The 24797-nt window shown below is 42.7% G+C and overlaps 1 protein-coding gene across 1 annotated transcript in view; it reads left to right on the forward strand.

The window, feature by feature from the left end:
- Window positions 1-23130, forward strand: part of LOC127631797 (small G protein signaling modulator 2-like) — a 99657-nt gene extending 76527 nt beyond the window's left edge. Inside the window, exons 14-24 of the mRNA XM_052110143.1 lie at window positions 737-801; window positions 924-1069; window positions 1168-1296; window positions 2178-2360; window positions 10286-10648; window positions 15447-15571; window positions 15745-15827; window positions 16016-16125; window positions 16234-16330; window positions 16513-16680; window positions 21877-23130. Coding sequence (XP_051966103.1) covers window positions 737-801; window positions 924-1069; window positions 1168-1296; window positions 2178-2360; window positions 10286-10648; window positions 15447-15571; window positions 15745-15827; window positions 16016-16125; window positions 16234-16330; window positions 16513-16680; window positions 21877-21965 — 1558 coding nt within the window. The 3' untranslated portion in view covers window positions 21966-23130. The remainder of the gene's footprint in view (window positions 1-736; window positions 802-923; window positions 1070-1167; window positions 1297-2177; window positions 2361-10285; window positions 10649-15446; window positions 15572-15744; window positions 15828-16015; window positions 16126-16233; window positions 16331-16512; window positions 16681-21876) is intronic.
- The last annotated feature ends 1667 nt before the right edge of the window (window positions 23131-24797 follow it).

Here is a 24797-nt window from a genome sequence, read left to right on the forward strand (position 1 = left end):
AGAGTTTTAGGTAAATTACAGCGTTAGAGTGTTCTACAGTGGTCCATAGCATTAATATTATTATTGGTTATACTTTACAGTAGTTATCATGAACTAACAGTGAACAATGCCTTTACATTATTTATTATCAGTGATGTTAATTTGTACTTATACTAATACATTTTTTAGCATTACATTTGTCTATGTTAATACATTATGAACTAATATGAACTGACTATGGGCAATAGTACATTTGTAAGTAAACTTTAACCGAGATTAATAAATGCTTGAAAAAAAATATTTTAATCGTAAGTTCACGATAACTAATGCATTAACTACATTTTTACCACTTAATTATTTAAAGACTTAAAATAAATTTAACAGACTTATAAACTTGCAGTATATAAATTTAATACAGATTTAGGTGGCATTTTTAAAATCATCTAATGCTTCTTGAAATACCCAATATGTTGTGTATGTACTGTATATTATAACATTTTTGTTGTTTATGTACAATTCATACTGAAAAATTTTATGTTTTCTCAAGAACTACACTTTCTGTAGTTATTTGAATTTATTTACATTTAAATTCTGTTTACTTAAATTCAAATATGTCATTACAATTCTACATCATGTTTGCTGCTTCAATTTAAATTCATGAATTTATTTGATATTTAAAAGGCATTCTTAGTTCAATTCCAAATGGCACACATCCCTCAGATGTAAAGATGTAACTGATGTTTCCATCTGTTTCCAGTATTCCTCTAAAGATGCTTTGTCAAAATATGAAGAAACAGATTGTCTCGCGAGCGTTTTATGGCTGTAAGTCAAAAAAGCTGTTTGTTGGTTAATTCAGTTATATGAATTAGTAATTACCACATGCATAAATGATCTTTTAACTGTGCAAACTAATTCAAAGTACTCTTTTGCAACTTTTCTGTCAGGGCTGGCCTATTGTCGGCACCTGTCTACTGTGAGGACTCACCTTTCAGCGCTGGTTAATCATAACATTGTCCCTCCAGACAAACCCTGTGAAGCCTCCGGAGGGCTCAGCAAAGAAGTGTGGAGTAAATATCAGAAAGACTGTAAGGTTAGTCCGGTGATCTTCAACTTTGGTCACTAGAGGGTACTTGAGGTCAGTGAAAAGTATCATGGGTGCAACTTTCTTACACTCCACCTTTTTACCAGAATTATAAGGAGCTGGAGCTGCTGAGATTGGTTTACTATGGAGGGGTGGAGCATGAGATCAGAAAGGAGGTGTGGCCTTTTTTACTGGGTCACTACAAGTTCGGAATGGACAAGAAAGACATGGCTCAGGTAGATAGGAAACTCTAAATAAGACTAATGTGTTTAATTTAAATCTACTGTTTATTTCAGTTTACTTCAGTTTTCTTTGGCCAATTACATACACACTGCAGCTAAATTGGGTTGCCACTTCTCTTCTTATTGCTTATCCTGTTCTGTACACACAGAGTTCAGTTATTTAGAAGAGTGACAGCCCAAAAAATTCAGTGACAACCAAACTTTCATTAAATCAGCAGAGAATGTGCAGAACTAAACTGATCAAGTAGATTTTAGCTCACTCTACCATAGTTGCTCCCACCATCCTAGTGGTCAAGAGCAAATCTGCACACAGCTCCTCTGTCAATGGTGGTTTACTAACAATTGCGGGACAACAATAAGTCCATATCAACAAACGTAAGTTTGGTCAAAAAGATAATGGCTAAGGAGTTAAACTGTTGCCATTTACGGTTCTCGTTTATAGCCGCGAGAGCAAACCGTTGCCATGATTATCACTGATTGACAATTGCGGGTTCAGGGTAGTAGGATTGACTCATGTATTCCGTATAGACATGGAGCGATAATACAGGGAATTCGCTTCTGAAAATAAATGTGGTTGTCTCTCAATAAACTTTGCAGTGTGTACCTGGCCTTTGACTAAATAGATTTATCCCAGTGTGAATGATGGTTTTGCTCTCTGTTATGCAAGGACGCAATATGGCCCTTTAAAGTACCAGGACACCAACCTGTTTGGAGGCCCCCTCTTGTCCAAATTTTGATATTTAATGTAAAAGTAATAAGAAATTACATTGCGAATATTAAAAATAAAGTACAAATTGCGAGATATGAAGCAAAAGCGGCCCCATTGGCCCTGGCCATAATCCATCATTGCTGATATCCACTTCTGTGTTTTTTAGATTGATGAGAAGATCACAGTGAGGTATCAGCAGGTCATGCGAGAGTGGAAGGCATGTGAGGTCATTGTGAAGCAGCGGGAGAAAGAGATGCAGTCAGCCATCTTTGCCAAGCTGTCATCTGGAAGCAGTATAGACAGCCACGTTCTCAGACTCATCCACAGAGACTCCACTATCAGCAATGAGGTTTGTTTTGTCTGTCAAATCGATTCTGATTTTTTGTTGTATTAATTACACGATGTGCCAATTAATTAATCAAATCGATCACAATTATTCGCGTGTACGTTTTTTACTGAGGAAGTCCCCCCCCCCCAAAAATGTATTTAGTATATAATAATTAAAATAATTAGAAATATAATACACAGGGTTGTGAGGGTTACTTTTGAAATGTATTTCACTATAGATTACAGAATACTTGCCGTAAATGTAATTTGTAACGTATCCCGTTAGATGTCAGTAACGTATTATAAATATTTTGGATTAATTCTTCAGCACTGGTAGATTATTTTTTCACTTGTTTTGACTATAAAAACTATAAAAAAAAAAGGAAGACAAAATACACATGTTAAAACACGTTCTCTGATAAACGTCTAGGTTACGGATATAACCTCCGTTCCCTGATGGAGGGAACGAGACGTTGTGTCGGAGAAGCGACACTAGGGGTCTCTCTTGAGCGCCGAATATGCCTCTGATCCATTGAAAAAAGGCCAATGAGAAGTTGGCAGTCAGTATTTGCATACCCCGCCCCCGGACATATGGGCATAAAGGCGAGGCAAATACTAGAGTTCATTCAGGATTTTTCTGAGGAGCCGGAAATGGTTCTGGCCACTAAAGCGGTTCGGCTCAGCGACGTGGCCGGGAAGACACAACGTCTCGTTCCCTCCATCAGGGAACGGAGGTTACATCCGTAACCTAGACGTTCCCCGTCTGTCGCTCTCTCCACGTTGTGTCGGAGAAGCGACATTAGGGGTCCAATTTAAATCCGCCATGCGCTGAGCCGTGTACGTGTTCTGCTGACACAGGAGCGGGCAGGTATTTGTTACGTGCCAAACGACCAGCTGTGCCAGGGCACGTACCCTTCCCCAATGCCCCAGAAAAGTCATCGGGATCCTTTTGGTTACCCTAGGCAGGGGAACAAGGCGACGCTTGCCAACCTGGGAACGGGCCAAGCCTGGCTGGGCCTCTTTTCTCTCTATGTTTCTTGCATAGAGCAACAGACAGCCGGGGCCCTTACACGCATTAAGGGAAGGGGGTCTTACCCAGTTTCCCCTATTTTCAGGGGGGGGAAAGACCCGTGGAGACCACCCCTGCCCAACTGGGGAGGTATGGTGGTGAATACGTCACACGTGTTCTTAGGCGACACGTGGAAGTGGCGCGGTGGCAGATCCAGCCTCAGCGAGGGTGGAGTTGCTACACACGGCGACCGGGGGGCAGCCGAAACTTACCCAAGGAAAACGCGGGTCTGCTTGTAAGGGGACCGTATCGCGGAGAATACACACAGGGGGAGTCCTCGTAGGAGGCCCTTACTCTGTGGAGCACCTATACCAGTACAGGGTAGCCATCAGGGTACCCGCAGTGGCTTGGGTCGACAAGTTCCTCCGCCGAACTGCGGACCCATGAGGGCTAGGGAGGAATCAACCAGGGATTCACGTTGAGTGGAGTCTCCTGGAAAAAAAGACGCACTGTTTTACCTCAAGCGAGGGAAAGGGCGTATACGCAAGTGATTCACCCGCCAGCCCATCAGCATGTTACCGAAGTTCTACTGGCTCGGACCTGAGAAAACACGGGATGAAACTGACTCAACCCTGAGATTGTAGTATCTCGCAAAGGTGTTGGGTGTCGCCCAACCCGCTGCTCTACAAATGTCTGCCAGGGAGGTACCCTTAGCCAGTGCCCACGAGGACGCAACACTCCTTGTCGAGTGAGCTCGGACCTGCAAGGGTGGGGGCACGGCCTGGGTGTGATAAGCCAATGAAATGGCATCTACAACCCAGTGGGAAAGCCTCTGTTTGGAGACAGCGTTTCCTTTCCGCTGTCCCCCAAAGCATACAAAGAGCTGCTCAGAGTGTCTGAAGCTCTGCATGCAGTCCAGGTAGGTACGCAAAGCACGTACCGGACACAGCAACGAAGGGGCTGGGTCTGCCTCCTCCCGGGGCAACGCTTGCAGGTTCACTACCTGGTCTCTGAAGGGCAGTTGTAAGAACACCAATCTGCGAACAGGCGCCACTTCTGGGCGTAAAGCTGCCTGGTAGAAGGGGCTCTGGCTTGGTTGATCGTGTCTACGACGGTAGGTGGTAGGTGATCTTCCGCGTCCCGTCCAGGGACCAGACGTGGAGTTTCCAGAGGTCTGGATGCGGATGCCAGAGCGAGCCCTGCCCCTGAGAAAGAAGGTCCTTCCTCAGGGAATCCGCCAGGGAGGGGCTGTCGCGAGGAGCATGAGGTCCGAAAACCAGGCCCGGTTGGGCCAGTAGGGAGCCACTAGTGTGACTTGTTCCTCGTCCTCCCTGACCTTGCACAGCACCTGTGCAAGAAGGCTCACTGGGGGAAAAGCATACTTGCGTAGCCCCGCAGGCCAGCTGTGCACCAGCGCGTCTGTCCCAAGGGGAGCCTCTGTTCGGCCGTACCAGAGCGGGCAGTGGGAGGTCTCTCGGGAGGCAAGCAGGTCTACCTGGGCTCTGCCGAACCGTTCCCAAATCAGCTGGACCGACTGGGGGTGAGTCGCTGCTGGCTCCAAAGGAGGAGACGATGGGCGAGTCGTGACATGTGGCGGGAGCGTACGCCGCCTTGGCGATTTATGTACGCTACTGCAGTGGTGCTGTCTGACCTGATTAGGACGTGTTTGTCTCGAATTAACGGGAGAATCCACCGCAGGGCAAAGAAGACAGTCAACAACTCTAGGCAATTGATATGCCAGCGCAGCGGGGCCCCTCTCCAACGGCCCGTGGCTGTGTGCCCTTTGCACACGGCACCCAAACCCAATCTGGAGGCGTCAGTAGTGACCAGGACGCGTCGGGACACCTGCTGCAGGGGCACTCCTGCCCGTAGAAAGCCGAGGTCTGTCCATGGTTGTAGTGTTTTTTCGGCAGGCGTGGGTGATCGTCACACGGTGCGTGCCGTGGCGCCATGCTCTTCTCGGGACTCGAGTCTGAAGCCAGTGCTGAATCGGTCTCATATGCATCAACCCCAGCGGCGTGGTCGCGGCGGAGGATGCTATATGCCCCAGGAGCCTCTGGAAGAGTTTTAAAGGGACCGTTGTGCCTGGCCTGAATTTGGCGAGGCATTTCAGCACCGACTGCGCATGCTCGTTGGTGAGACGTGTGGACATTGAGACTGAGTCTAACTCCATGCCGAGAAAGGAGATGCTCTGGACCGGGGTGAGCTTGCTCTTTTCTCGGTTGACCTGAAGCCCCAAGTGGCTGAGGTGCCTGAGCACCTGGTCTCTGTGAGCGCATAGTAACTCTCGGGAGTGGGCCAATATGAGCTAGTCGTCGAGGTAGTTGAGTATGCGGATGCTGGCTTCTCGGAGCGGGGCAAGAGCTGCCTCTGTGACTTTCGTGAAGACACGAGGGGACAGAGACATGCCGAAGGGGAGGACTTTGTACTGGAATGCCTGGCCGTCGAACGCAAACCGTAGAAAAAGTCGGTGTCACGGCAAGATTGAGACGTGGAAGTACGCGTCCTTCAGGTCTACCGCTGTGAACCAATCTAGGTTTTGGACACTTGTCAAGATGCATTTGTGCGTGAGCATTTTGAACAGGAGTTTGAGCAGCGCTCGATTGAAAACTCGCAGGTCCAAGATTGGTCGTAAGCCGCCGCCTTTCTTGGGTACAATGAAGTAAGGGCTGTAGAAACCATTCTTCATTTCGGTTGGAGGGACAGGCTCTATCGCGTCTTTGAGTAAGAGAGTAGCGATCTCCGTGCGCAGGAATTTGGCATGTTGGCCGTGCACTGCGGTAAAGCGGATGCCCGTGAAGTGGGGCGGGGGCCTGGCAAACTGAATTGCGTAACTGAGTCGGATGGTCCGGGCCAGCCAGCGAGATGGGTTGGGAAGTGAAAGCCACGCATCCAATCTCCGTGCTAGGGGCACCAAAGGGACGGTTATTTTTGACGTACCCGGTGGGGCTTCGCAGCGGGGTGGAGCAGGTAGTACACCGTCGGGAGGCACGGACACGTCCCGAGGCTCTGGTGCTGAGAAAAGACTCAAAGCACTTACCTTGCTCCGGACATCCGGCAGGGGGCGGGTTGGTGACTGAGGAGGAGGTCCTTTAGTGGCGTCCTCTGGACTCGTCAGAACCGGCCGGCCGGGGAACAGTCGTGGGGCTGAAGGCGGATCTGGGGCCGCGTTCAGCGTGCCGGGACTGTTGAGGCCTGGTGGCAGAGTGCCGTGAGAACGGCATTTGCGGACCAGGTGACCCAGAGACAAAAAAGGAAATAGCTCTATTATTGAGAATGTGAGTACCGCAGCCCCCGTTAGGGGGTGTGGCAAATGAAATTAATTCAACAAAAGATTCTCCTCCCGGCCCTCCACCGGGGAACGGAGTGGTCTCAGTCTCTGGGTCGGTCATCTCAGGAGCGCCTGGGAGCCTTCCGGGTCCTCGAGGGGGTCCGTGAGATGAGGGGGCGTCCATCTTCTGCGGGGAGCTCGACACCAGGGCGGAGAGCTGGGCCCATGTTTGTTGAGGCGGAGCACCACTTTTCTTTCTTTCTTGAAAGCCGCAGGAGGACGCCCTCGGCGAGCAGACAGGGCATGGCCCCTGGCGGCACGTTTGCGGCAGGGCAGGATGTGTGAAATAGCCTCCGTCTGTTTCTTCACCACTGAGGGCTGCTGGGTAGAGTCGTCAGGTGGTGTCGCCGAATGGACGGAGCTGGGAGACGGGAGCATTTGAGAAAGCGTGCTTTGTCTACCTCCTCTACTGCGACCAGGTCCAGTCCATGTGTTGAGTTTCCGGACCACAAGGGGAGCCATCGCGTGTTCGAGTGCAGTTCCTGCAGCACGTCAAGAACAGGACTACCCAAGTGCACATTTTTGGAGCCTTGACCCGGTTGACTGCAGGGGGGGGCCATGGCGTGTGGGGGGGGAGTGGTCTGGGAACGCTCTACCGCCGAGGGTAGTGAGAGCGGAGGAGTGAGGAAGCTTGGCTTGCTCAGCTCGTCATGCACGTCCGGGAAGAAAGGAACCGGGGGTGGGGCGCGGCTGTGAGCGGCGCACATGCCCGTGGTACCAAACAAGTAGCCGTGAGGGGGAGGGGGACGGGATTTTCCGGTCCAACCTCGCACTCGCTGTACCCGGGGAAGCATATCGGACCTCTGTGCATCAGGCTCAGACTGGGCGCGCAGACCCGAAGGTGGCGGCGCAGATGAGTCATCAGCATCAGATGCCGCTGTAACGCTCTCCGATGCAGTGGTGATTATCGTCATCCAATCCCGGGAGCTCAAGGGACTGGCAGGCCGGCCGTGAAGCGGGCCGCACTCATCCCGAGCAGATGGGAGCAAGCAAGCGTGCTGGGGAGGCGGGTGGTTCGCGGGGGGGTACCCGGCGAACACAGCCCGTCTTTATCCCCAAATCACCTTCATCGCCCGCAGCGCCTGCCCCAATCCCGTGGGAAAGAGGCGAGGCGCGGGGGGCGGCTGAAGTGGCTTTCTCTCATGACAAAAGAAAGCCTATGACCGCAATGCTGCAACAGCTATGTTCTCGCACTGAGAACATAACCTTATTGGAGAGAAAAACGCTCATGCCGAGCTCGGACGGAAGCCAGCAAGCGTACCGGGGAGGCAGGAGGCTCGCGGGGGGGTACCCGGCGAACACAGCCCGTCTTTATCCCCAAATCACCTTCATCGCCCGCGGCGCCTGCCCCAGTCCCGTGGGAAAGAGGCGAGGCGCGGGGGGCGGCTGAAGTGGCTTTCTCTCACTACAAGAAAAAGCCTACGACTGCAATGCTGTCATGGCTATGTTCTCGCACTGAAAACATAGACCATTCATAAAAACGCTGCCTGTGTGTAATCGCAACCCAGGTACGCCAGGCAGATTTTATGACCGTAGGAGGTGGGAGAAATCGATCGCATCCGGAAACTACACAGAGGCGGAAACACGTCTTTAAAAAGACGCGTCCTGAAAAGGACGTTCAACGCCGCTGTGTATTGCTCTTTTAGAGAAAGTCACTCTCTTAAACAACTCTCTTAGAGTTGGGTTTCTGCACTGTCGAAGCGCCCAGGGGCAATTGCACTGCCGTGCAAGAAGGAGAAATCGCCGCTGTAATGCGCCCTCAATCCAAAAGCATGCAGAGCGTCAGAGGAATACAGGAACTGGTGTGAACAGCATGCACAACCATCGGCTCCGAAGAAAATTTCTGAATGAACTCTAGTATTTGCCTCGCCTTTATGCGGGGTATGCAAATACTGACTGCCAACTTCTCATTGGCCTTTTTTCAATGGATCAGAGGCATATTCGGCGCTCAAGAGAGACCCCTAGTGTCGCTTCTCCGACACAACGTGGAGAGAGCGACAGACGGGGAACCTAAATATCTTATGCAGTGTTGTTTCTAATACAAGATAAATCAAACTGATCATGTTTTAAGGATTTTTAGACATTTTTACAGGAAAATAAAACAAAAATTATTATCTGGAATATGATTTTTGCCCTAATATCAAATGTCTTACTAGAAAAAATAAATTATGATCCAACGGGAATTTTCTTGATAAAAATTATGATCATGTCGGGTAATATGCAATATGTGCATGTAAAATGGCTAGAAATAGCATTTGAGCTTAGAGTAAAGTTGACAATTCACACAAGGTTTATTTCTATTTCTTCTGCTTCAAACTTACTTCAAACTTATTTCTCTGTCTGTCTCGTATGAATGTAACACATCATAAGAAAGTGTTTCACTGCTGTTCAAATGCACTTTGGATCACATCATCTGAAAGGACTAAAATATTAAATTAAACAAATGACAATAAAATGCAAAGTAATCTCTTCAGTAATCAAAATACTTTTTGAATGTAACTGTATTCTAATTACAATGATTTCAATTGTAACTGTAGTAGAATACAGTTACTTATATTTTGTATTTTAAATACGTAATCCCGTTACATGCATTCTGTTACTCCCCAAAACTGATAATATATAATATAACAAAATATAATTCAGATAATTCAAATAAATAACAACATTTACTAATACTGTTTCAACATATATGCATTTATACAATATAAAAAGTGGCTTTAAAGGTTAAAATAATTGTTTTGTTTATTTCCATATAATTGAACATAACCCCATTATTTGTCTACTTCCCTCTGCGCTATTTTTAATTGTTGGTCTATGTAATACTGCGTCAGACGGACACTTTTAAAGCATCTTTGGTTGTCTCACTTCAGCATCTCTAGTCATAAGACCTGTGTTTTAGGTCACTGTGGCAAGTTAAGCATAGTTTAACTAAGAACATTTCTAGATCCCTGAATAATGTTTTGCTCGGTCCAGCAAAAGCGTGTCTGTGGAATGCTGTGCAGCCTGCTCATTCATTAAATTAATATTAACGCATTAAATCGACAGCCCAAGTTTTGTTATTGGCTTGCCTTGTTTTTGTTTTGACATGTTGTTGTTTTTTTTACTTACAGTTTGTTTTTGTTTTAGCTTGTTTTTTTAAATTATTTTTGTTATATTTTTGGCTTGATATGTTTTGAGTTTTGTTTTGACTTTTATTTTTGGCTTGCTTTTTTATTTATGTTTTATGTAGTTGTTTTCCATTTAAGTACTTACTAACCTTAGGGGTTTGTGGCACCACTCTAGCTGCTTTGGAATGATTTGTATTGGAAACTGTGTTAAACAAATCAATTTGAATTTATTTATTTGTCAATCTGTAATGGACAAATCAATGTAAATGAATGGAAAATTTACAATAGTGAAATGCTCACATTGCCTATATCATTTCATACCCATAAAACACTTCTGAAAGAGTTTAAGTTATTTTGGATCCTTTGATTGCTCAGACTTTTCTGGGAAAAGAATTTAGAGACTCGATTTGGAACTTCAATTAAATATCGCTCATATAGAGGTATATCTTGCATCATGTAATGTCATCATACCCTTCAACCCATCTACTCTCTCTCCTTAGGTATTCATGTCAGTGGATGAGGCTGATGCAGGGGGTCATGACACCTCTTGTGAGGGAAGCACACCCACCTTAACCACAGTGGTTACCCCAGCTATGTTAGCTCCAGATGAGAGGCCTCTGGTTGAGTTTGACTCTCCAGATTCAGGCCTGCCCTCCTCCAGAAACTACTCAGTGGCGTCTGGCCATTCCCAAATCATGTCTAGCATCGAAGATGGGCAGAGCATTGAAGAGGACACCACACCCACTGGGGGACTGGAGGAGCAGGGTGGACGGGGCTCCTTGAGCGAAGACAAACTCTGCATCCAGCTGGACAAACTCACAACCACCAATGAGGGAATAACACCATCCTTCTCATCTTATACGGTACATTGGCACACAGTTGAGGCATGTTGGGGCATAGCTTACTACAAGTAACAATGCTAATAACTTAACTACATTGTTCACTACCATGACAGTAGCAAATATTGTAGCTATTCCATAACAAACTTGCTCTAAAAAGTTGAGTTGAGTTGAGGTCATTAAATGAGCAAGTGTATCGAGTGCACTTTCCTACAATGTCCTCACTTTCAAAGTAGCATTAGGAAGTCCAAATCATTTTAGCCAATAGGTTTATTTGGAATGTTTGTTTCAATGAACCAATTAAAATGTTTCAATGGTTCATTTGAATAGTCTTTTGTAGTAAAATATTCCATTAAATACTGATAATTATTACTATATTCTGTATTGTAATATATTAGCTGTTGTAGTTGTAGTCATCATTCACCATCATGATGTTCCAATCAAGAATGATTATCTTTCTTCCATGCAACACAATAAGGAGATATTAGACAGAATGTTTGCCACTATTTACTTTCAGTGAATGTTTTTTCCTCTATATTTTGAAAGTGAATGGTGACTGAGACTGTCAGTCTCTAACATTCTGTGTAACATATTTTGTGTTCCACAGAATACAGGTCACATGGGTTTGGAACAACATGAGGGTTGGGAAATGATGACAGAATATTAAATTATGGCTGAGCTATCACTTTAAAGGGATAGTTCACCCAAAAATGAAAATCCTCTCATAATTTACACACCATCACGCCATCCCAGATGTGTATGGCTTAATTTCTTCTGCAGAACATAAATTAAGATTTTTAGAAGAATATTCCAGCTCCGTAGGTCAGTACAATGCAAGTGAATGGGTGCCAAAATGTTGATGCTCCAAAATTCACATAAAGGCAGCATGAAAGTTATCCTTAAGACTCCAGTGGTTAAATCCATATCTTCAGAAGTGATATGATAGGTGTGGGTGAGAAATAGATAAATATTAGTCATTATTTGATAAAAATTCTTCTCCCTGTCCAGTATGGGGCAATATGTAGAGAAGAATGTGAATCACCAAAAACATAAGAAGAATGTGAAAGTGATCTGTTTCTCTGTTTCTCATCCACACCGATCACATATAACTTTTACACTATTACTTTTATGCTGACTTATGTGATTTTTTGATTTATTATTTTACTTTAAAATGTTGGCACCCATTCACTTGCATTATATGGCCCAAAAGTATTTTTTTTTCCTAAAAATCTTAATTTGTGTTCAGCAGATGATAGAAAGTCATACACATCTGTGCTGTCATGAGGGTGTGTAAATGATGAGGGAATTTTCCTTTTTGGGTGAACTATCCCTTTAATAACTCTTTAATAACTAAAGATCTGGATGAATTTGTCAATAAGAAAGGTTTGGAAATATTTCTAGTAATTATCATGGTAAAAACGTCCCACAGGGATACTAATAATGCTAAAATATAAACAAGATGCTAAAATGCAAGATCACGTTTTATTAATGCCTACTTTCACTATTTCATAGCTTTTAAAATCCTGCGTGAATTCTTATTTCAGTGTAGTTAAAATCTTTAGTGTCGAAAGTATTTAGATAATTTGTACAGCAGTACCGCCGCACTCTAAATGCATATACACAACATATGTAGGGCACCAATCCCAGTCGTGAAACACACGCTGTGTCTGAAACCGCCTCCTGTCCACTACATAGTGCACTATTTCGGGTGTCCGGCATTTTGTAGGAGTGTATGAATTCTGAGTGAGCCACTCATGCCCTACATTTGATCACATTCTTACCCACAATGCACTCTAATTCCGAGTGTACGTTCGATTTACTAAATAATTCACTGAGGTGATATTATTTTAACTCGGGAGACTGCACACGTGGAAATTATAATTCTGTGGATGATTTTAATATTTTTACAGTTATTACATGTAGGTTATGATAATTTGGTCGGATGAGGGTGCTATGCGCCCAGAACGCTACCCAGCTTGTTTTGATGTTTAAAGCGAGTATTACAAAAGTATTACAAATAAATACAACAATATATATATTTGATCAATTGTGTTTACTCTTTATATTAACATATATATTATTCATCGTACGTTCGCCTCGTGCCCGCACATCTTTCACGAGTGCGCCTCGCGGCCCTCGCTGTGTGCACGCGCAGAAAGGCTGTCTGTTCACGCTCCAGTTTTCTATCATGCAAATGACAGAGCAAAAGGCATATACACTTAACTTGGATTTTTACATGGATTTATTCAGTTAATCAGTGTGGAGTAAATGTGTAAATACAGCTCATGACATGCGGGACAAAGTGCACTGATATATTGCTATTCTGATTTAAAAATGTACACTTAAAATGTCATAAATGTATACTTAAATATACACTGATGTCATAAGAGCCCAGTTACATTGATGACCGTCACAGAAAAGGCCACGTTATTATTAGAGCCAAAACTTACCTTGACGTGCTGCCTTAAGTTGGAACTTCAATTTTAATCTTGAAATATCTGCTTGACTTGGTGTTAAATGAAGGCACTGCATGAAAAAACTATAATTTGTTCACCGTGAGGAGCGAAGAAAGTGTTTCACTTAGTTTGAAGAGTTTGATGCTGCAGCAGTGATACACTCGGCTTGAGTGACAGTCTGTGACAGCTAGTGATCTCCAAAAGAGTCGATTCTTTGACTCTGACTCGTCCTAGAATCAGAGTTGACTCTGATACCGGAATCGATTCTTTTGTTAGACTCCATAACTTTATAAACAGGACATTGGGATTGGCTCAAAATAATGAATTGGCATTCTTAGGAACAGTCACATCCTTTACAAACACCTGTTGGTTCTGGTTGGTGGGACACCACATCGTTCATCATGTGCTTTTGAGTGAGAGATAATGTGGGTGCGTGCAATAATTTATGGTCTGTCATCTCCCCCACTCAGTAAATTTGTAAACATCAGAAACTCCTCACAGCGAGTAACACGAGGGTCGCCCCGAGGAGACTGTGTTGTTCCTTTGCGGAAAACTGCATTCAGCCAGCATGCTTTTTCAGTCTCAGCAGCACAGAATTGGAACTCTGTTCCTCAGAATATTAGAGAACTCACTACATACACTTTGTTTAAAAAGCACCTAAAAAACTGGTTCATCTTACACCAGTCATGTCAACACTAATAAGTATATAGGCTATAATTTCCCTCTACCCGATCGTGCTGTCATCTGTGTCCCTGTTGGGTAACTGTGTTCAACATTATTATATTTGTATAATATATTATATATATTTATGTTGAAAATATAGTGAATTTGTACACTGTATTAATTTAAAGGATTTAACGTGTCATATTGTTTTATTGTTTTTATATTTTGTATTTTCCTTGTAATGTTTTAAAACTGTTTTTCTTTTTAAGGTAGACAATATTAAGATCTGTCCAGGGACAACGGATGAAAAATAGCCTTTTGGCTAATTCTGGTGCATTTGCAGTAATGCTAATTATTGTACACTGTCCCTGTCAAATAAATTAACAAATAAAAAAATAAATAAAAAAAGAGAGAGGGTGTGACAGATTCTAAAACTTTTGGAAGTTTGTGCAGTATTACATCAATGCAAGGGACAGTGGTTAGAGAAGTGGATTCTCCCAATTTGTCTAGTTCCTCTATAACAATGAAATTATTTCCGACCCAGCCTGTTTCTTGTTATTTTCCCTCTTAAATTTGTATATGAGCAGCAACTAGGGAATGACATTGTTACCAGTCATTTTAAGGTAAATTTATGCAGTATCTCCAATTATAATAGTAGGAGTTTATGTCTTCATGTCACACATTTTAAAAACTATTAAGAGAAAATAAAAACAAAATTAAGTATGCGATTAAAGACTGCAATATTCACAGGGCCATCGCCTGAACATATGGAATAGGAAACACTATTAACCTACAGGTAAACTAGTGATATTTTATCAAAGCAATAACCACACCAATATATCTTAATTAAACCCACTGCTATTTAATCTGTTGTGGTCGAGACTGTTGAGTTTAAAAAGCTGCCGTTTTAAAACTTTCACCATACATTATATATAAAAGAGATTTCACGTACCATACTGCACGTTCCTTTTAAAAACATATTTATTGTATTGAATTGTAGTGAATAGTAATAGTTATTGAAGTGAATCGAGCAAGTAGAAAATATGTGCAATTAGTTTTTTTTGGATTTGGGTTGGAGAAACTGACCAGCAGTTACATCTTTATCACAGAGCGGCAATCAGATGCAATAAGCAGTGGATTTGGTGAGCTATATACAAGTGAAAAGCAAACTATGATTTTTAGAATTCCGTTGATTTTCCTCTCATGCTTGACAAGCAATTTTGGGGGGTGAAAACATGTCACTTGGGAAGGTACTGCCCACAATTGGCCATCCCTGGTGATGGTGCTGAATTTTGAAACTATCCTGATTGAAAATAAATGGAGTCAAAGAGTCGATTCCATTGAATCCAACTGCTGGTGTCGGGAATTGGAGTTGACTCCAAAAAACTTGAAATCGAACACCCCATTGACAGCGCGCAGCTGTGTGAACATCCGCTGTAATAAAAGTCCCATTCAATAATCTCTCAATAAATTACACATTAATTAAAATTAAACCCAGTAATGTAACGACATTAACACCACCCATTGTAACAAAGTAAAAGTAATTTTCTTTCATTCGAAAATGACTTGAGCTAGAGTAATTTTCTTCCCAAAACATTACTCAAGTAAATGTAACGGAGTAAATGTAGCACGTTACTACCCACCTCTGAAAGTCTAGTATCTCCATGTAGTTGATTTCAACATGAAAACTTTGCTGTGCACAGATCGAGCTGTTGGATATGGTGGCGCTGAACTTACACAGAATAGATAAAGATGTCCAGCGCTGTGATCGCAACTACTATTACTTCACTACAGCAAACCTAGAGAAACTCCGCAACATCATGTGCAGGTGAGCAGAGCTCAGTTTTTATGGCTTTGATCATGTATGTTCTCACTTATAGAAACTTATTGAATTTCAAATCAGCCAGTCTGTTTTGTTAATTGAAACATGAATCACAAACTGTAACACATTTTCTAAATTGTCTGAACTGAACTGAATCTTTGTGTCCCGTTATGAATCAGTTATGTCTGGGAACATCTGGAGATTGGCTATGTACAGGGCATGTGTGATCTTCTAGCCCCACTGATGGTCATTCTGGATGATGGTGAGTTTTAACATGTAACAAACAAACTGTTTTTGTTTCAGTGCCGCCTTTACTGACAGGTGCTTTAACTGCTAAATAAAATTATCAGAGATAGACAGACACAGATAGAGAGATGCTTTGAAATGCATTAATGTCTAATCTTAGGTTTCATCTTTATAAACCTTTCTCTTATTTTAACCTCATTTCAGAGTGCCTGGCCTACAGCTGTTTCACTCAACTAATGAAAAGAATGAGTCAGAATTTCCCAACCGGAGGAGTGATGGACACTCATTTTGCAAATATGAGGTCACTGATACAGGTAACATGATGGCACATTACCTTATTTCTTCCCCTTCCTGCCTTGATTCGTCCATTTTTCTGATGCAATCTTTGACATAATTAGATCTGAACATAAATGTTTTTTTAGATCCTTGACTCAGAGTTGTTTGAGCTCATGCATCAGAATGGAGATTACACTCATTTCTACTTCTGCTACCGCTGGTTTCTCCTCGACTTCAAAAGAGGTAACAACACTTGGATATTGAAATCGTGACTCCACCCAAGGGCGTAGATTTGCCTTGAATATTGGGGGGTCTACTTGCTTGTTATGATTATTTAATCCACCCTGGAATCTACACCCCTGACTCCACCTCATTGAAGAGACAGCCTTCATTGCTTAACTCGCTGTTTATTTTGTGTGTATCAGAGCTGCTCTATGAGGATGTGTTTGCAGTATGGGAGGTTATCTGGGTCGCCCCCCGTATCTCCTCCAAGCACTTTGTCCTCTTCATTGCACTGGCCTTGGTGGAGGTGTACAGGGACATCATCCTAGACAACAACATGGACTTCACTGACATCATCAAATTCTTTAATGGTTAGTGATCAGAATAGCTCACTTTTAAACATGAAGGGCACAGCCAGGGTTCCAAAATATACATTCGCTAAGCACAAAATGCACCATTGGCTTTGGCGAGTTAATATAATGTTTCTCGCCAGTTAGCTGGTAAGTTTATCAGGAACCCAACGTTACATGATTTAAGTCAAGTTGTAAGATCGATAGTCTGGTACCTGATGCTAGTCACATGAGGCCAAGTTTAAGAGAAGTTTATTAACAGTAGGATGCCAAGAAACATGCAAAGTTTATCCGAAGTTTATCAAGCTATGAAAAACAAGCTACATTTATCATAGGTTTATCCAGAGGCCAAAAGATGTGCAAAGCTTATCAGAAAGTTATCTAGATGGTGAAGAACAGGCTAAATGTATCTGAAGTTTATCTAGGATGCTATAAAACAGGAAAAGTTTATCAGTGGTCTATCTAGGATGCAGAAAAGTAGGCTTAATTTATCAGAAAGTAATCCAGATAAATGTATCTTAAGTTTGACTAGGATGCTAAAAAACATGCAAAGTTTATCAGATGTTTATCTACTATGCCGAAACAGGCCACATATGGAAATATTGAAAGCTTAGAATCTGAATTTACAACAATTTAAAATGTTTTCAAAATCACAAAGTGAAATAGGTGAAATTTGTAAGATCAAATACAAACATCTCTTTTATGCTCCGATCACTTCTGCTGTAAGCCCCAATAGCTAAAACTTTATATCTACTTTTACCTTCGGCAGTTCCCTAAAAAATGAGCCATTGTTTTGTTGTCTGTGAGCTTACTTGTGTGAATAATCCAATGTTATATCTTAGATGTCCAGAACAAAATATGCAGTCCTGCAAGAAAAGCATGCTAAACAAATCATCAGAATAATATGTTATCAACTATCAATGGTAAAATATTATACATCACCGGGGAGTATCTCAGCTTTCTAATGACACCTAGATTGAGCTTCTAGTCTACTCAGAGGATGAAATATTCAATGACAAATTGGGGGTGATGCATGAATTAAAAATTAGACTGAATGTCTATGGACGGGCACAACTGTGAGGCCTAAAATGCATTATAGCGCCACCTACATTTTAGATCGGCATGTTGTGACTGAAGGTGATGGAGGAAAAATCTTTTTTCTAGTACTTGCTGCCATCTAGTGGAATAAAATAAGACTATTTGGAGGGAGACGAGGTGAACAGAATCAGAATTAATTGCTTACAATTTTAAAATAAAAAATACACATGTAAAAATGCACAGATTTTGCTCTTATGGAAAGACATTGGTACTTTTATTCACCAAAGTGGCATTCGACTGATCACAATGGATAGTCAGGACATTAATAATGTGAACATTTACTATTACAATTTGGGAAAAAAAATCAGAACTTCTTAAACTACTTCAAAGTGTTCTCATCAAAAAATCCTCCACGTGCAGCAATGACAGCTTAGCAGATCCTTGGCATTCTAGCAGTGAGTTTGTCCAGATACTCAGGTGACCTTTCACCCCACACTTCCTGTAGCACTTGCCATAGATGTGTCTGTCTTGTCGGGCACTTCTCACACACCTTACAGTCTAGCTGATCCCACAAAAGCTCAATGGGGTTAAGATCCATAACACTCTTTTCCAATTATCTGTTCTCCAATGTCTGTGTTTCTTTGCCCACTCTAAACTTTTCTTTTTGTTTTTCTGTTTCAAAAGTGGCTTTTTCTTTGCAATTCTTCCCATAATTCTTACTGTCACCAAGACAAATTCCATGTATGTGTAAGCATACTTGGCAATAAAGCTGATAAATTCTGATTCTGAGAAGGCCTGCACCCCTCAATAGGACAACAAAGTCAAGGTACTGATGTGGCCATCACAAAGCCCTGACCTCATTCCGGTAGAAACATTTGTGGGCAGAACTGAAAAAGCATGTGCGAGCAAGAAGGCCTACAAACCTGGCTCAGTTACACCAGTTCATAATTCCAGCAACTTATTGTGAGAAGCTTGTGGAAGGATACTCAAAACGTTTGACCCAAGTTAAACAATTTAAAGGCAATGCTACCAAATATTAACAAAGTGTTGAATGAAATGTCAGGATTTGAGTTTAAATGTATTTGGCTAAGGTGTATGTAAACCTCTGAATTCAACTGTATATATACAGTACTGTGCAAAAGTGTTTCCCAAAAACATTTGTCTTAAGATTGTGTTGTGGAGAATCAAAGACCTTTCTTTCCTTTCAGTAAGAAAACTCAAACTCCGGAGTTCCAGGTGTCAAATGTTTATTTGACACCTGGAATTTATTTATTGAGTGAACCAACAAACCAGCTGAGATCTGACTCTCTTAGTCCAAAACATCTTTTATACAGTTTGTTATCTTGCATTACCTCGTCTACGCCCCTTCATTCTTTTTTTCTAACCAACGGATACTGTTCACCACCATTATCTCACAGAGCCTTTGATTTCTTTTTTAATGGTAGAAACCTGACTTTAGTCTATCTTTTTAATTAAATTGGTAAATAAAACATGACAGTCTAAGCATAACAAGGTCACTTTGACCACTGGCTTTTTTAATCATTATCTTCAGCTATGTTTCTCAAGGTCCATAGCATCATTATTTCTATTACAACTGAGTGCACTGTGTGTTTTTTGCAGCATCAACACTTTTATCGTATGCTCTCTTCTGGGACACACAAAGTCCAGTATCCTCATATGCCCTCTTCTGGGTCACAGAAAGTCCAGACCAGACCAGACCATTCCATTCCATATATGTACTTTGATATAAAAAATATACTATAATTTTTTTATATCTGCTACTTTAGTATGTCAATAGGAAATATAAATGTTATACTCCAAAACATTCCTTTTGCAAACAGAAGAGAAAAGAAGAACAGGGAACCCTGCAACAGATGGCATTGCCCTGACATTGTGTCAGTCTTGGATTAGATGAAGACAAAAGTAATTGAGACAGCCTAAATAAATAAAAGAACTGTGGCGAATTCTCCAATAAGCTTGGAACATCCTATCTGCCAACAACCAAGACAAACTGTGTCCAGGCTAAGTAGGAGAATTGGTGCTGTTTTGAAGGCACAAGTGTTCACACCAAATATTTATTTAGCTCTTTTTCTGTTTACTGGACTTTGTATGAAGTTAATTGATTAGTGAAAACTATTTATGTCATTCTTTTTTTATATATCCTCACTTTGAAAGTTTTTCGCAAGTGCCTAAAACTTTTGCTCAGTCCTGTATATATCTGAAATAGATTAGACTGATTTTTGGCAATTAGTCTACAGTATGTGTAAATGGTGAGCTTTTAAATGTGTGTGTGAAAAATTGCTGGTGGCAGCCCAAAAATGCTTCTGAGTTGAATAGGCCAGGATGACAAAAATATAGATATTTACTACATATGGAAAAATGTGGTAAGTTCCTGACATTAAGTCACCTAAACAAAAATATGAGGAACAAAATTGCTTTGTTTTCACCAGAGACTGGCTGATTGCAAGACAATGAATTGTGCTTTTTGGTTACATATAAAACTGCAAAACATTCTTGTGACGGTCTGGTGAACAAAACATTTATATATATATATTAAAAAAAAAATAAAAAAAGTTAAATAATTTTATCCCCTTTTCTCCCTAATTTGGAATGCCCAATTCCCACTACTTAGTAAGTCCTCCTGGTGGCACGGTTACTCACCTCAATCCGGGTGGCGGAGGACAAGTCTCAGTTGCCTTAGCTTCTGAGAAAGTCAATCCGCACATCTTATCACATGGCCCATTGTGCATGACACCTCTGAGACTCCCAGCATGTGGAGGCTCATGCTACTCTCTGTGATTCACGCACAATTTACCATGCACCCCATTGAGAGGGAGAAACTCTAATCACAACCATGGGGTTACCCCATGTGACTCTACCCTCCCTAGCAACCGGGCCAATTTTGTTGCTTAGGAGTCTGGCTGGAGTCACTCAGCACATCCTGGATTCTGGCCCCATCTGGCCCCATCTGCTCGTCTTCCTGGATCTGGGAGGGGACAAGGGGAGGGAAACAACAATAATAAAAAATATTATATGTTTTTCACACTGTAACAGTGATGTACCAACCAAAAACACAATAATAATATTTAAAAAGAGAGAGAAAGGCCAACAAGGAGTGGCAGCTGGAGAGAGAGAGAGGAGAGAGAGAGAGAAAAACATTTTGCCGGTTCACCGATACACCGTAGCCTGGTCCTCGGCCACTCCTCCACACTCTAGTGGACGACAGCCGCACCTCCCCGGGCGGATCGGAGGCAGTCCTCTGGCCCCGCCACGTTTTCGGTGGACGGAAGTGGTCACCCCTGCCCCTGGCAGCGGTCCTCCCACTACAGGTGGTCGGCCAGGAGCCCCTCCCTGCTCGCGGTCAGTGGTTCTCTGACCCCGGCACATTTTGCGGCTGGTAGGGGTCTCATCCGCCCCTGGCAGCAGCCCTGACCGGAGGTCATTCCTCCGCTCTCAGGTGGCCGGGCTCCTCCGTCCCCCAGCGGATGGCCACGGCTGCTCTGTTGGGGTGGATGGTAGTGGCAAGGTATCTACTACAGCACATCCCTCCTCCTTCCTGGGTTGTGGCACCAGAGTAACACAGTTCAATGGAAAGGATGAGGCGAGAACCTGCTCAACAGTATAAATAATAATTTAATAATAAACTTAAAAGACAAACACACAGGTGTCGGGCAGCTGCCCGTAACTCTCTCTCTCTCTCTCTCTCTGTCTGCACTGCCGTCTCTGGTCACCTTTATCCCCCTCTGGCTTAATTGGCCTAATTAGGGGCCAGGTGTGCGGAATCAAGGCCCAGCCCCGCCTCTGCCCTGCCCTGCCACATAAATATTTTAATTGAAATTATGCAAAATGCCAAAGATGTCGCCTGGTGTGTAGTGAGCATGCTTGTTTGTAGGCGACCCGAGTTTAAATCCGGTTCGGGTCATATCTCAATCTCACCACCTCCGTTTCTTGTCACAAATAATAACAACAACCCAGTGATATTGAAAAGTACAGTTTCTGACTGATATGAAAACATTTGCATGACCATTGGCATATGTGGCAAAAAGAACCCTGGGCACAACTTCACTGTGTTTCTCAAGAGGAAATGCTGCCTTCCTAGCAAGTGGCCATGTGAAAATGTCAGGCAACTGAATCATTGGTGTTTACAGTAACTGTGTGCTTTGTGTTCATCTCTAACAGAGATGGCGGAGCGCCATGATGTCCAGCACATCCTCCAAATAGCGCGAGAGCTGGTACACAAGGTGCAGACCCTTATTGAGAACAAGTAAGCACGGACAGAAGGAGGCTGCGGACGCCCACCAAGCCCTGCCTCTTTCCCAACAGCCCAAGGCTCAAGACTGCTCAAGATCTGCCACTGGCCACGTAGGCCTCGACTTCTTGACTCTTACAATTGTTTGCCTGCTACAGAATGCTGTTGTGTCAGACCTTGGCGTTGTCTGCATGCTCGTGATGTTTGAGCACACTGTGACTGAGGGTTATTTTTTCTTGGTGTACATGCCTTCAGCACACACCACACCTATCAGGTCCTTTAAGATCTACATTTATAAGAAGTGATATGCCTCACAGATAGAGGCCACAACAATTTCCTTTCCCTAATAGTATTCCACACTTTGTGGTGACTCATCAGAATATGGTGTTGTTTGCCTGCCTCGGATATAAAAGGCACAGATAAGTTTAGCTGAGCGCACAGGCTGCATTAGTTCAGCTCCCTTAAATAATAACTACGCCACGAAGAAGTCGTTAAAACAGTGTGTGACCAAAAGGACTGTGCCAATGACCTTGTTATAGTGTTTATATGCCTTGTTTTAATTTTATTAATTTTTTCACCTTTACGATTAATTCCCTTGGTAGACAGTGGAAATGACATGATCTTCAAAAATAAATAGCTGACGTTGCCTTTGTAAGATGTTTCACAACCTGCATCCATACTTTTGCACTTTGAAATGATGCTTCTTCATTAGGCTCCTTAGATGGGACAGGTAGGTGTTGAGGTGTTACACAGGGTTTACTCCACTTCCGTTAAGTTTCTACAGTCTAGAAAAGGTGCCCTTGAGAAGACCCCACCAGAATCTTGCATTGCCCTGCAAGCTGCTTCCACATTATGAGAAGAGTGCAATGCGTTGAGACCAGTTTGTTCTAGTGTCCCATCATGGATACTGGTTGGCTTTCTATTTCAAGTTTGTCATCATTCACTTACCCTCATGAGTATGGTAAACTATCACTTTAAACGTTAGTTCATGATATGGCTACGATCTTGGTCTAGTAGACACATTATTGAAATCATCAAATGTGTCTCATTTGCTCTCGTTAAAGGAATAGTTCACCCAAAAAATTATCTGATCACCCTCATGCCATCCCAGATGTGTATGACTTTCTTTTTGCTGAACACAAATTAAGATTTTTAGAAGAATATCTCATCTCTGTAGGTCCTCACAATGCAAGTGATTGATGGCCAGAAATCTGAAGTTCCAAATATCACATAAAGGCAGCATACAGTGCATCTGGAAAGTATTCACAGCGCTTCACTTTTTCAACATTTTGTTATGTTACAGCCTTATTCCAAAACTGATTAAATGTATTATTTTCCTCAAAATTCTACAAACAATACCCCATAATGACAACGTGATAGAAGTTTGTTTGAAATCTTTGCAAATGTATTAAAAATAAAAAACAAAACAAAAAATCATATGTACATAAGTATTCACAGCCTTTTCTCAATACTTTGTTGAAGCACCTTTGACACCAATTACAGCCTCAAGACTTTTTGTGTATGATACTACAAGCTTTTTTGGGGGGGCAGTTTCTCCCATTCTCCTTTGCAGGACCTCTCAAGCTCCATCAGGTTGGTGGGAGCGTCGGTGCACAGCCATTTTCAGATCTCTCCAGAGATGTTCAATCGAGTTCAAGTCTGGGCCACTCAAGGACATTCACAGAGTTGTCCCGTAGCTACTCCTTTGTTACCTTGGCTGTGTGCTTAGGGTCGTTGTCCTGTTGGAACATGAACCTTCGCCCCAGTCTGTGGTCCAGAGCGCTCTGGAGGAGGTTTTCATCAAGGATGTCTCTGTACATTGCTGCATTCATCTTTCCCTCGATCCTGACAAGTCTCCCAGTTCCTGCCGCTGAAAAACATCCCCACTGCATGATGCTGCCACCACCATGTTTCACTGTAGGGATGGTTTTGGCCAGGTGATGAGCGGTGCCTGGATTCCTCCAGACATGACACTTGCCATTTAGGCCAAAGAGTTAAATCTTTGTTTCATCATACCAGATAATTTTGTTTCTCATGGTCTGAGAGTCCTTCAGGTGCCTTTTGGCAAACTCCATGTGGGCTGTCATGTGCCTTTTACTGAGGAGTGGCTTCAGTCTGGCCACTCTACCATAAAGGCCTGAGTCGGTGGAGTGCTGCAGAGATGGTTGTTCTTCTGGAAGGTTCTCCTCTCTCCACAGAGAAACACTGGAGCTCTGTCAGAGTGACCATCGGGTTCTTGGTCACCTCCCTGACTAAGGCCCTTCTCCCCCGATCGTTCAGCTCAGAAGAGTCCTGGTGGTTCCAAACTTCCATTTATGGATGTGGCTCGGTTTGTGCTCTGACATGCACTGTTAACTGTGGGACCTTATATAGACAGGTGTGTGCCTTTCCAAATCATGACCAATCAACTGAATTTAGCACAGGTGGACTGCAATCAAGTTGTAGAAGCATCTCAAGGATGATCAGTGGAAACAGGATGCACCTGAGCTCAATTTTGGCTGTGAATACTTATGTAGATGTGATTTAAAAAAAAAAAACTTTTTTTATAAATTTGCAAAGATTTCAAACAAACTTCTTTCAGGTTGTCATTATGGGGTATTGTTTGTAGAATTATGAGGGAAATTATTAATTTAATAAATTTTGGAATAAGGCTGTAACATAACAAAATGTGGAAAAAGTGAAACACTGTGAATACTTTCCGGATGCACTGTAAATGTTATCCATAAAACTCCAGTGGTTTAATTAATATCTTCAGAATCAAATCGGTTTTGGGTGAGAACAGGCCAAAATGTAGGGTCAAAAACAGAAAAACTCACACACTTACTGCTCCAACAACAGAAGACTTGCTACA

This window comes from Xyrauchen texanus, chromosome 38, assembly GCF_025860055.1.
Source record: "Xyrauchen texanus isolate HMW12.3.18 chromosome 38, RBS_HiC_50CHRs, whole genome shotgun sequence".
NCBI classification, from domain to species: domain Eukaryota; kingdom Metazoa; phylum Chordata; class Actinopteri; order Cypriniformes; family Catostomidae; genus Xyrauchen; species Xyrauchen texanus.